The 12,528-nt window shown below is 45.1% G+C and overlaps 2 protein-coding genes across 6 annotated transcripts in view; both read right to left on the reverse strand.

The window, feature by feature from the left end:
- Positions 1-2,572, reverse strand: part of LOC125165706 (zinc finger protein with KRAB and SCAN domains 8-like) — a 30,912-nt gene extending 28,340 nt beyond the window's left edge. For all 5 annotated transcript variants that reach the window (XM_047858909.1, XM_047858907.1, XM_047858906.1 and 2 more), the window contains exons 1-2: positions 2,268-2,572; positions 1,202-1,349 (exon numbers count right to left, since the gene is read on the reverse strand). The gene's annotated coding sequence lies outside the window, so the exon portion shown is untranslated. The remainder of the gene's footprint in view (positions 1-1,201; positions 1,350-2,267) is intronic.
- A 1,880-nt stretch (positions 2,573-4,452) lies between these two features.
- Positions 4,453-12,528, reverse strand: part of ZKSCAN8 (zinc finger with KRAB and SCAN domains 8) — a 45,753-nt gene continuing 37,677 nt past the window's right edge. Inside the window, exons 12-14 of the mRNA XM_047858670.1 lie at positions 11,720-11,811; positions 11,308-11,431; positions 4,453-10,718 (exon numbers count right to left, since the gene is read on the reverse strand). Of these exons, the coding sequence (XP_047714626.1) occupies positions 9,757-10,718; positions 11,308-11,431; positions 11,720-11,811 (1,178 nt within the window). The 3' untranslated portion in view covers positions 4,453-9,756. The remainder of the gene's footprint in view (positions 10,719-11,307; positions 11,432-11,719; positions 11,812-12,528) is intronic.

Consider the following 12,528-nt stretch of genomic DNA (forward strand, 5'->3'; position numbering starts at 1 on the left):
TTGCAGTCCTAAAATCCCTCCACTTTGCACTCAGAAACTACTTCTTAATTTGTAAATTTAATACTATTCCAATAAAAAATACCAACTTTTTTGTAAATAGATTTTAACGTTCACATAGACAAGTAAGTAAACAAGCAAGACTCCCTGGGACAACTCTGAAAAGGAGGGCAATGAAGGAGCACTTTTCCTAAGTGATCATAAACATATTACAAAGCCTCAGAGAGGCAGTGTGATAGTGGTGAGACAGACAAACGGCACAGAATAGAAAGTCCAGAAATAGATGCAATCAGAGGGAGAAATTTAGCATAGAAAAAAGGTACTAAATCAGTAAGAAAAAGACGAGTAGACTCCTCAATAAATGTATGGTGAGAATTAGGTAATCATCTGGAAAAATGTTAAATTGGATTCCTTCCTCAGTCTATATACAGGTCAATATTCCAAATAAATCAAAGTTTTATTTATTTATTTTAAAACATTTTTTAAAATTTTTTTAATGTGTATTTATTTTTGACAGAGAGAGAGAGAGAGAGAGAGAGAGAGAGAGAGAGAGAGACACCAAGCATAAGCGGGGGAGGGGCAGAGAGAGAGAGGGAGACACAGAATCCGAAGCAGGTTCCAGGCTCTGAGCTGTCAGCACAGAGCCCGACGTGGGGCTTGAACTCAAAGACTGCGAGATCATGACCTGAGCCGAAGTTGGATGCTCAAACGCCTGAGCCACCTGGGCGCCCCTAAATCAAAGTTTCAAATGTTATAAATGAAAACTATAAACGTACCAGAGGAAAATGTGGGAGAAGTCTTTAATAACCTCAGAGTAGGAAGGCCTTTCTAATTATAAGCCCAAATCCAGAGGCTATAAATGAAAAGATTGATAAATTTGAAATCAATACAAAGAATCAAAATTCCTGCAAGGTAAAATAACAAAACCACCTTAAGCAGAGTCAAAGACACATAAAAAAACAATACAGCTTGTCTCAGACAACAGGCAGCAAAGACAATTCTTTATCAATAACATACTGTGGAAATGGCAGGTGAGCCGGGTGCCCTCTTGTTCTACCCTCACTTTGAAGCAGATTCGGCTGAGGGTTCGTAACAGCACACCTACATTGATATTGTTATATTAACTTAAAAAAAAAAGAGTCTTCTCAGGTGCCTTATTGTAGAATCTTCAGAAAACTACAGAATGTCAAAGTTTAATACTTACAACCCTCTCGTGGGATTAAGGGTTCCTATAGTTGAGATTTTAATGGTGCGTTCCTGGGTAGGAGTTGGAGACGGTGATTCTCCCTCCCTTGGCTCCCAGGGCTGTTATTTCTTGCTAGATTACTTCTTGACTGTGCAAGAGCTGGGACCTGAAAAAAAAAAATTAAACACATGAAATTATGAATGTATCACTGTATAAACAAATGAATCATTAGAGCAGACCAGTTAAGAGAGGTATGGAGAAAAATAATGACAATATCTAGATACAACTTTTGTTATCAGGTACCGTTCATGTAATCATGATAACAATTCTAGGCAGGTGCTTTTGTTATCCTCATTTACATATGAGGAAATAGAGGCACAGAGAGATTAAGTGATTTGGCCACATCACAGGTTTAGACCTACAGGCCCTCAAAATGGAAAAAAAAAAAACATCCCTAAGAGACTAAACGTTTACGATGACTTAATAAATACTTCTCCCTTCCCTTCCTGCTGTCTGGTTTCATCCAACTCAGCCACTTTCTCATTGATCCGCGCCCCCGCCCCACGCCACGCCCGTCCCTCTCCCAGGTCTTTAGACCTCCTTAGGCCTAAAGGTCAGGAACTGGCCTCAGCCAGTGTCAACTGAGCTGGAGCCGGCCCAGAACAAGGAGTTTTCTAGTAACAGAATTCTGGAAAGCAGAGAAAACAGCTCCTCTAATGCTGCCACGCATTAGAGTCTGCGCTTCAGTAAGCTTCCTCTTACGGGTCTCCTCTTCGTTGCCCTTCTTTTGTAAAAGAAACGCTATCTTACTCAAAGAAAAAGCAAAGACTGCCATAGCTGTCACACTAACTAGTGAGGGGCGGGAGAAAAAACGCAGTGTCAAGCAAGGGGCTGATCTGCTAGGTCGCGTGTCCGATCCCAGGCTGGGCAGCCGGTGGGGCCGGTGCCCCGACTCGCCGCTGCCGCAGGGCACTGCAGGCCAGGCAGGAACAGCGCCGCAAGCCGCGCGGGTGGGAAAGCGGCTGCCGAGAGCCGGGCACCGGCCCCACGGGCCAAGCTGCAGCCCAAGTGTATCCGCACGCACCAGGAAACGTCCCGGGCACCCGGGTGGAAGAGGAAGCCTGCCCCAAGTGCGTATTTCCAGTCCTCCGCAGTTTCCCCATCTGTTCGGAAAGGCGGGCCGAGGGTCGGCTGGGGGCTACACCACAGCTACCAGGGGTGCACGTGGTCACGGCGGCTCCATAAATCTCGGGAGGCCGTGGGAAAGACCGGGCCGCACTGGGGAGTCGGGTCCGCGGCCGGAGGGGCGGCCGGCCAGACTCCCGCGTGCTTCCCTCGGACGCGGGACTCGCGTCTGCAAGTGAGCCGGAGCAGCGTAATCGCTGCCACCGCCGCCCGCGGGCCGGAAGTCCCGGCATTTCCGGGGCGGCCCGCTCGACACTTCCGGGCGGGTCCTCCACCAGCCCAATCCTGGAGCGCCGCCGCCCCGGGTGGTCCGCGGAGGCCGATCCGAGACCCTTTGGCTCACAGAGGTGCTTTCCCTTTGCTGATTCTGTCCAGTGTAGAACGGACGACTCTGGAATCTTGGAATTTGAAGACACCGCGGCCGGGAAAGGCAGAATCTCCAGAGGGACCCTGAAGGATCCCCAAAACCGCCACGCGGGAGTGCAGGTGCTGAGGACTTTATCTTTGACGATCAGAAGGCCAGAGCCGCTCCTTGTGTTGAAGATTAGGGAACAGGCCCAGGAGGGCGGGGCTTTCAAAACTTGACTGGGACACCAACTGGCCTTAATGGGAGAATTTAACCCAAGACACCGAGTCAGTATACTTGTATGGACATACAAACTGATGAAAGGAGTAAGTCCTAGAATAAAACATTACAGTTGGAGGCTCAAAGTACGGATCCACCCCCTGGCCGGGTAACAATTAAGAACTTACAAGAACAAGGGTCAGACCTGAGCGCATAGCCAGTCAGAAAAGAAATGGGCAAAGCATCAGGAAGCCAGGATTCTCTTCTACCTGCACCACAAACCTTAACGGGCGACCCAGTGGTCGCCGGGCCTTTGTGGACCTCCGTTTGCAGAATGGGTTGGGAAATGATCTCCGGTCACTTCCAAGCCTAGCATTCTATAGACTATGAATAATTAAACACAACAGAGCAATGCAGTGATTTCTTTGGTGAACTACACATTGAAACCGATTTTCTAACTCGAGTTGATACTTTTTAAACCTGTTTAAGTGCCATTGAGCTACTTAATGATGACGAGAAAGATGAATGTTCTTAAAAGGCTTTTTAAAACTAATTTAGGAAATCACATTTTTTTCTACATATTTGCCTTCTTAGGTGAGAGTAATACTCTGTTAAAAACTTAAGTGGGTATGTTTTACTTGGCAAACTCTGACTGCATTCTGGCTTGATTTCCTTGGAGTAGTTAATCCTGCCTAGCCGCTGCCAAAGGGACTGTTGAAGGTTATGTGTTGTCTCCAAAGCTACGTCTTTTATGTTACCGGCCCCCTGCTAAAGGGACAGCGCCCTAAGTATTATCTTTGATTCTTTAAAACGAAACCAGACTGTCGTCCTGTAACACCTGGTACTTGGTATAATAAGGGAGGCAGATCTGACCCTGAAAGCAACCTTAGAACATCATTATCAACCATTTTATGGTTTACCATCACCCTGATGTGTATATTGCTGTGAACTCCAAACATTAAGGCTTTTTCTTTTTTAATCTTACATACTCTAAAATATATATAACAGGATTCTTTTAAACCTTGCCATAGCTAATTTTTCTAATTGCAATGCTAGTATTCCTATCTCTTCTTTCTCCTATATACCTTAAATATGTCCAGCCCAGGGCTTCTCAACTTTGGCCCAATTAAACATATGAAGCCAGATAATTTTTGTTGTTGTGGGGGCTGTGTGTGCATGCAAGGTGTTTACAGTATCCTTAACCTCTATCTGCCAGATGCCAGTAGCATCCCACCTGTCCACCGATGATAGAACCAAAGCTATCTCCAGACATTGCCAATTTTCTCCAGTTGAAAACCACTGGTTTAACGTCAGATACAAAAGTCTATTCTGCAGCACTTTTGCAACAATAACTTTAACACAGTAATCTTTAGAGTTTACTATTCCTATTTTCTTCCTTAAAGAATAAATTTGGCCAAATGGAGAGCTTCTTATTTCAGTTTTCACATATATTCCCCTGAAGTTGGATTTTTTAGTCTTAGGTACAGGCAATTATAGAACTCCATAAATAATCCACACAACGATTCAACAAGCATTTATTAAACACCTACTGTGTGCTCAGCACTGTACTAGGCACTAGGGGGTGCAGAGATACAAATGTAAAAGTTATTATTCCTGCCCTCAAGGAGCTTACAATTTAATTTTGAAAATAAATACAAATGTGAAACTACAATACAGAGAGCTAGAAAATAATTACAAAGCAACATATTAGTAAGTGCATGGACCACAGTACAAACTCAAAGGGTAAGTGCTGAGGCAGCACAGGACAAGGGAGGTCTCAGTGTGAGGTGAAGTCAGGGAGAGCCCACTCGAAGATATAAAGAAGCTAGGCTTTGAAGATATGGATGCGTAAGAAGTGGGGCCAAAAAAAAAAAAAAAACCAATCCAAACAAAAGAAATTGCATGAGAAAGGCACGGAGGCAAGGGCTTGTAAGACAGCAGTGGAAGGCCACGGAAGTTTGAACAAGAAGAGTCAAGGTGAATATGCCAGAGAATTAGGCTGAGGCAGGTGAAACATGAAAGGCAAAACATGGAGGACCTGAAACACCACTGCTGGGACAGCAATCATCTGCTGAGTGTTTCTGACCGAAAATGAATTTTGAGAAGGATCACCTTAGAAGCGTTACTGAAGGGGGTCTTGAAAGCAAGGACACTAGAAAGAAAGAATTACAACAGCTGGGGCCTCAGATGGCATGGCTCTGCAGAAGGCTGCAGGGGATGGCAGAAATGTAAAAGATCCAGCCTCAAGGAGAAAACGGAGAACTGGAATGACTCAGCAAGATTTGAGACACGTACAGTGAAGAGCAGAAAAAGACTAAAGGACAACTCCAAGACAGGGCAGGGTGCCTGAGGAGCTCAGGACACAATCTCAGGGTCATGATTTTGAGCCCTACCCTGAGCACGGAGCCTACTTTAAAAAATAAAAATAAAAAAAGGAATATGAAGGGCAGTGAGTCTATTCAGGGTCAAGAAGCTAAGCAATAATGCCTATTTAAAAGGAAAATGTAGGCTGGGGGACAAGAGTGAGGAGTTCTGTTCCCAAATATCAAATTATGTAGGTAACTGACCCATAGGGTGGGAAATAAAGTACTGAAATACAGAAGGTAAGTGTAAATAATCAAAACATAAATAGAAGCAAGTACAGAAAAAAATACTAGATAAAACCAAGACATGGAGATTATTTTCAGTGGAGAAAAAAGACTAATAAAGAAAAGCTAAAAATTAGGGGGAAAATGATCCAAAATATCCCACAAGCCAAAGAAAAGAATTCCTGAGATGCAGGGTCCCTACTCAACAGTGCGAAATATAGGTCAAGGACAAGGGGCGCCTGGGGGTGGCTCAGTCAGTTAAGCGTCCAACTCTTGCTTTCGGCTCAGGTCATGATCTCAAGTTTCTTGAGTTTGAGGCCCACATTGGGCTCCCTGCTGACAGTGCACAGCCTGCTTGGGAATCTCTCTCTCTGCCCCTCTCCTGCTCATATGCTCGCTTTCTCTCTCTCTCAAAAACAAAACAAAACAGGACAAGAACTTAAAGGCATTGATATTTGTCCATAGGACACTTCAGTGGCATACTGAGTACATAAGCCAATAAGAAGTTTTAAGAATATATTAATGAGAAAATGGGGTTGAACACTGGATGACATGTTTGAAAGATCATGAATGACCAGAAAAACAGAATGGCAGCTGGATATGGGCAGTGAGGTGGAAGGTTTTCCACATTTTACACTGTAGGTAAACTTAACTATTGTCATCCCAACGGACCATATGCCTGGCTGGGCACATGGGTATTTTTCATTTCCCCCCACAATTCTACTTCCTTGGGGCAGTTTAGAGAAATGTACTCGAATCTGTAGCTTATTGCTTTATCCTGCCAGTTACTCTTTTAAACATGCTTTACTTGTACAATTTAGCTTTCTAATACTACAAAGCATCAAAAGTATCAGCATTTAAAGATACAATCATCAATCAAAATGACATTCTCAATCGACTGCACTACACAGTGCTGTACCACTATGCATTCCCTTCCCCAGTAGCTACCTATCCTATGGCCAGGGACACTGGATTTTCCAATGGCTGGCCAGGGCCAGTGTGCTCATTAGAGACAATACAGCACAGTGGTCAGCACCACAGCCTCCAGAATCTGACACTGTTGGGCAGAGCCCCTGCTCTGTCATTTCCCAGCTACATGACCTTGGTCAACTCACTCACTTCTCTAAGCTTATTTCCTCATCTATAAAATGCAAGATATAATGTGTGTCATAACCATGAGAAACACTTAGCATAGAGCTTGGCACACCGTACGTACTTAATAAATGTCAGCTATTACTATTTCGAGTCTCAGAACCAAGAGTAAAGCTAACTGCCGTGTATGGCAATCATCCACCACATTCTAGCACTGCCACTTGCTCAATGGAGTAAACCTTTGAAGCCTAAGACGCCTCTCCTAGGACTATGGTGGATGGCGGCAGAGTGACAGAAGAACCACTTTATCATGCCAGGTCCTAAAATGAGAAGATCACGATGGGAGAAGGTATTGGTGAACAGTTCATTTCAGACCAAGAGCATAAAAATAGAATTTGCAGGATATAAAGGAATTTAGCACACGTCACTCATAGTTAAGAGCTCAAAATAAGGTCATAAAGATGGAGCAACCACATTCTGGTGCAGAGTGATTAGTGGAGACCAAGAATGGACTTCTATGTGTGCCCCAGATAAACAGCCTTTTCTACCTTCTTACACCATGTGGCTATTTCTCGATGCGGCTGAACCGGCTTCAATAGTTCCTTCAGGTCACAGTCTGTCCTTATTCTTTCCAGCAGAACACTGACCTTTCAGGGCACATCTTTCCTCTGAATTCTGCCAGATGCTTAGTAATTATGGATTTAATGCATAGCATGGCTACACATTACTGTAGTAACGAGACGTTAGCTGGTGTGCCTACAGTCATTTCAACACGTTACTCTAAGAGCCCCCACTGGACAAGTGCTCCCCTCAACCGCCTGGGAGACTGTGCACGTGTGCAAGTATCTTCCCTCGGACAGTGACTCCATCCTGTAAGACCCGCATGTGGGCAGCACTGGCCTCAGGCAGAGTTCGTGTCTTACAGAGGGTACACAGAGAACAAGGATCTAGAGTCCAGATTTATTCCTGGTGTCTTGAAATTTCAAGTACAAGAGAATGAGGAATGGAATTCCCTTCAAGTGCAAGGGAATCTATAGTCCAAAAAAAAAAAAAAAAAAAGAGTAAGAAAATAAAGGATAATGGAAAGCACTATTTTGAAAAAGTTAACCAAGGAGGGGTGCCTGGGTGGCTCAGTCGGCTAATTGTCTCACTTCTGATTTCAGCTCAGGTCATAATCTCATAGTTCAGGAGTTCAAGTCCTGCATTGGGCTCTGCATTGGCAGTGCTGAGCCTGCTTGGGATTCTCTCTCTCTCAAAATAAATAAACTTAAAAAAAAAAAAAGAAAATAGAAACAGTTAACCAAGGAAACCAAGCATGACCTATGACAGGTGGGTATCAATGGCTCAATGAAATAGGTATAACAACCTTGATGCTGTCAGTGGTCAGGGTGGGCCATAGCGGGATACAGAAGGGATTTTATAGGGAAGGAATTTATGATATAAAAGTTGGACCTTTACAATGAAAGATTTTACGACTGGTTTTTAAAAACACCAATCTTAAAATAACATGATTAGTAAGTGCTGTCCCTGTTCAGAACAGTCAGTGTGAAGTTGTGTAAATTCTCCTGGCGTTTTCTTCAGAATGTGTAGCATATTCTTCGGCATAGGATTAATGGAATCAATTCCCGTTTTGAAAGCTGACTTTGGAAAAAAAGCCAAAAATGACTCAACTCCAAGTCTGGTGAACAAGTGGGTAATGGTCAAAAACGAGATACTATTCAAGACTAGAAGTCTTCCAAATGTTGGGAGGAGTGGTAGCGCTACAGCAACAACCCGGACCGCCAAATTTAAAGGGCAGACCATGTTCGGATGCACAGGTTCTGGTGTGCTGCTTAAAACAGCCTTGTTACTTTATACAATATCCCCTGGTATATGGAAAGCCTCAAAGGAGAAAGACAGTGCCCGGTAATGAGTTAATATTGTGTTTCCGCTAGCTTACAGACGAATTCAGAACAGTGAGGAACTGTGGGGTGAGGTATTCGACAGATCACCGCTGTGCATTTATAAAGCTAATGGCAAGAGACAGATGGAGAATGAAGGGTGAGGTGCTAAGGCCATCTAAGGAAGGGGGACGAAGGCAATGACAGCAGTGACAGACCATCCAGTCAGGGGTTTGTGCAGACTGACAGGAACCTGAGAGGGCAGGACTGTAATGGGCCAGAAGGGATGAGTGCACGTTCTTTGTAAGGATTTTAGGTCTTCAAGCACCTGTCTCCCCTTTCGCCCACGCGACGCTATAACTGGAACAGTGTCCACACCTCTGTGCACCACGGCATACAGTGGGAAGGTGGAAAAGAGAGCCGGAAGTCACCCAAAGGTACAACCACCCAAGCTCGAGAGCAGCCAGGCTGAGTCTCCACTCACCTCCTTCTCTGCTTCACTCCCACAAACATCACTTCTTTTGCTGACACAGGTGCTGGGGGTGGGGGTGGTGGAGGACACGTATGGATGCTCAGTGACTCAGAGGAGTCAGTGAAGGTGATATATGAAGAAAAATGCTGGAGTGCTGTTAAAAATATAGCATTCTGAGTTTGCGTGGGAATACAGTTTTCCACTATCAGGAACGTTGGAATAAAATAACACGCACACTTAAGCATAAATACATTATGTGTCTGTAAAAATTTCCCTAGAACTAGGTTCTCAGAAAGCTAAATACAAATATAAGTCTCACAGGGAGGCTGCTTCAAACTCTAAAGTAGCTTCTCAGATCAGATCAGGATAACAAGTGTGCCTGCCGGGGAATCAGTGGGGGAAGGAGATCACAGGAGATGGGAAGAAGCAGAGGAACCGGGAGGAGCCTCTCTCACACCTACAGCTACTCACCCGAAAGACAAAATTAAGTGCCTCCACCACCAGCCACTTGCTCAGATGCTACTGTGTTTCTAAAGGATGCATTAGGCCACCAGGAGCTCCACTCCATCAGACACCTCCTAAGACAGTCAAGCTGATCCACCTGCATCAAGGAACCGGCCCAAACTACTGAAGAGCTATTCAAACTCTGCCACCGCTATCGATTCTGATCCTACGTTAAGGTTGTAGTGATGACAAAGTTTCTGGCTTTTTACTTGCACTGAAAGACCTCTCACCAGCATGTGGATTCTCTAATTCTGAATAATGCCCACACTAGGACTGTGGTTTTTTCCCTAAACTCCTGCGGATTCAGATTTTTCTCCACTGTGGATTCTCTGATGCCGAATGAGACTTGACCTCTGAATAAAGGCTTTCCCACACTCATTACATTGATAGGGCTTCTCCCCTGTGTGAATTCTCAGATGCTGTATGAGGCCAGTGTTCCCATTGAAGGCTTTCCCACATTCTTTACATTTATAGGGTCTTTCTCCAGTGTGGATTCTCTGATGTTCGATCAGGCCTGACTTCTGACTGAAGGCCCTCCCACACTCATTGCATTTGTAGGGTTTCTCCCCAGTGTGGCTTCTCTGATGGCCAATGAGGTGTGAGCTCCGCCTGAAGGTTTTCCCACACTCCTCACACTCATAGGGCTTCTCCCCCGTGTGGATTCTCTGATGTCCAATGAGGTGAGAGCTATGACTGAAAGCTTTCCCACACTCATTACATTCATAGGGTCTCTCCCCACTGTGGATTCTCTGGTGCAGAATGAGGCCTGCACTCTGACTGAAAGCCTTCCCACACTGATTGCACTGATATGGCTTCTCCCCAGTATGAATTCTCTGGTGCAGGATCAGGCCTGTGTTTTGACTGAAGGCTTTACCACACTCCTTACAGTGATAGCGTTTTACTTTGTTGTGGATATCCTGATGGGAAAGAAGGGCTGACCTATAACTGAAGGCTTTCCCACACACGTTACATTGATAGGGTTTCTCCCCAGTGTGGATTCTCCAGTGGCGAACAAGGCCTGAGCTCTGGGCAAAGCTCTTCCCACATTCGTCACATTTATGCCGTCTCTCCTGGGTGGGATTTCCCCGCTGCCTCTCTAATCTGCCCAGAAGATCTCGGGCTTCTCCACGCTCATGACCCCCGATAACATCCCCGTTGCATTTGGCAGCTGGCTCTCCATGTGGTTGGATTCCAGTAGATATTACCTGTTTCGAAGCTAATTCCCTGTTCTCACTCCTGGTCTCACCACCTGAAATTAAAATGTGATAAACATCAAGCCAATGTCACTTTCTATTCTCCATGTTAGAAAGGAATAGAATATAAGGGAAAAGGAAAACACACATGGAAAAACTACCAGCAATCACACAGCTTCCATCTGTCTCCAAGCTGCTATCATAATACAGGGAGATGAGAACAGGGCCATGCAGAAGTACCACAAGCCAAATGGGGAAGAAGTGCCATGAACAAGGAGGGTTGTTGGGAGGCATGAAGGCAGGGAAGGGACCACCTGAGGGGCAGCTGGGGAGTGGGTAGGAATACAGACATAGTGAATGACCTAACAGGACAGAAATGGGAAAAGCCCTGGCACTGACAGGGAGGAGCACGACAGGCCCCGAAAGTCCCACAGGGCTGGGAGCAGGGGACTCCCACTGGCAGACAGAACAGTACCCACAGTAAGCCCTGGATCAGAGAATAAAAGTCCATGGGCCAGCACTGTTTCTCTCTGTTAGTTCCTGAGTTTAAACTTAAGAATGTCTTTCAGACAACTGACAGCTACCATCACATAACAAATAAACAAAAAAACCTTAAATGATGACAATAACCAGAGCTCTCCTTACCCAGGGAGAACATGTTTCTGTAATTTTCTGGCCTGTCATCTCTATGCAGATCCTTCTGTGATGGATCAAGAAGCCACTCCTCTCGAATTAGGGACACAGCCATGTCTTCGATCTTCTCCAAAGTCTGAAACAAAACAAAATCCCCATGTGGGACTGGCACTGTTCCATGGCTCAAACCCAGACTGTCAGAGGTCCGCCAGTGCTGGGGAGGATCAAGGGGTGGGAACATACTGTGTAAAGGGATCTAACTAAGCGGGGACAAAGAGGAAAACGCACCAGATTTGGTGGGGGAAATCAAGAATCATGCAGAAACATCTGGGGCAAGTTCCTGGTGAGTACTGCTACAGAGAGCCCGGGCACGTGGCAGATGCCACCGGTGCTGCGAAGCAGATCTAGAAGCAGTACAACTCACCTGCAGCCCTGCTGTGAGAAGTGTGGCCGTCATCTCCTGGTTCCCAGGACTTCCTTTCTGGGAAGAGGCAGGACTCTCACAAGTAGAGATAGCTGAGAGGAGAAGGAAGCGAGGAGTGAGACCACCCTGTCCCACAGTTGCAGGAGCCAGCATTAACCCATTCCAAAGCTGTCTGCATTTCAGAAGATATGCATGTCAGAGATTTTGCACAAGAAGTGCTGAGCGGCCCCTGGCTGCCTCAGTACGTGGAGCATGTGGCTCCAGATCTCGGGGTCATGAGTTTGAGTACAGAGTATAGAGACTGCTTAAATAAACATTTAAAACATTAAAATGAAACATAAAATGAAATAATATAAAATATAAAAAATCAAATCAAATCAAATCTGGTATCTTGGGCTCCGGGTCCACACTAATGGCTGCCCACAGGACATCTGCACTTTGATGTCCCACTCAGCCTGAAATTCCGTGTCGAAAATAGAGTGCTGGTTTCCTAACAGGAACTGCTTTTCAATTTCTTCTCTCCCACCAAAACTACGTTCTATCCCTGTGCTTGTGTACAGCATTTCTTCAGGTCTTCATCTCTTGGCAAATGGAATATGAGAGCCAACAGAACCAATCTACCTCTATTAACTCTATTACCTTCCTGAAATGTCCATCATGACTGCCACTATCTGCTTCCCATAGGTATCAGACAGTGCAACACCAATAAACAGACTACTGTGTTTTGGGTAATACGCTTTAGAACTTTAGACAAGAATTATATAACTAACTGAAACTGTTCCTATGTTTCTTCTTTAGGAATGTTAAAA

This window comes from Prionailurus viverrinus, chromosome B2, assembly GCF_022837055.1.
Source record: "Prionailurus viverrinus isolate Anna chromosome B2, UM_Priviv_1.0, whole genome shotgun sequence".
NCBI classification, from domain to species: domain Eukaryota; kingdom Metazoa; phylum Chordata; class Mammalia; order Carnivora; family Felidae; genus Prionailurus; species Prionailurus viverrinus.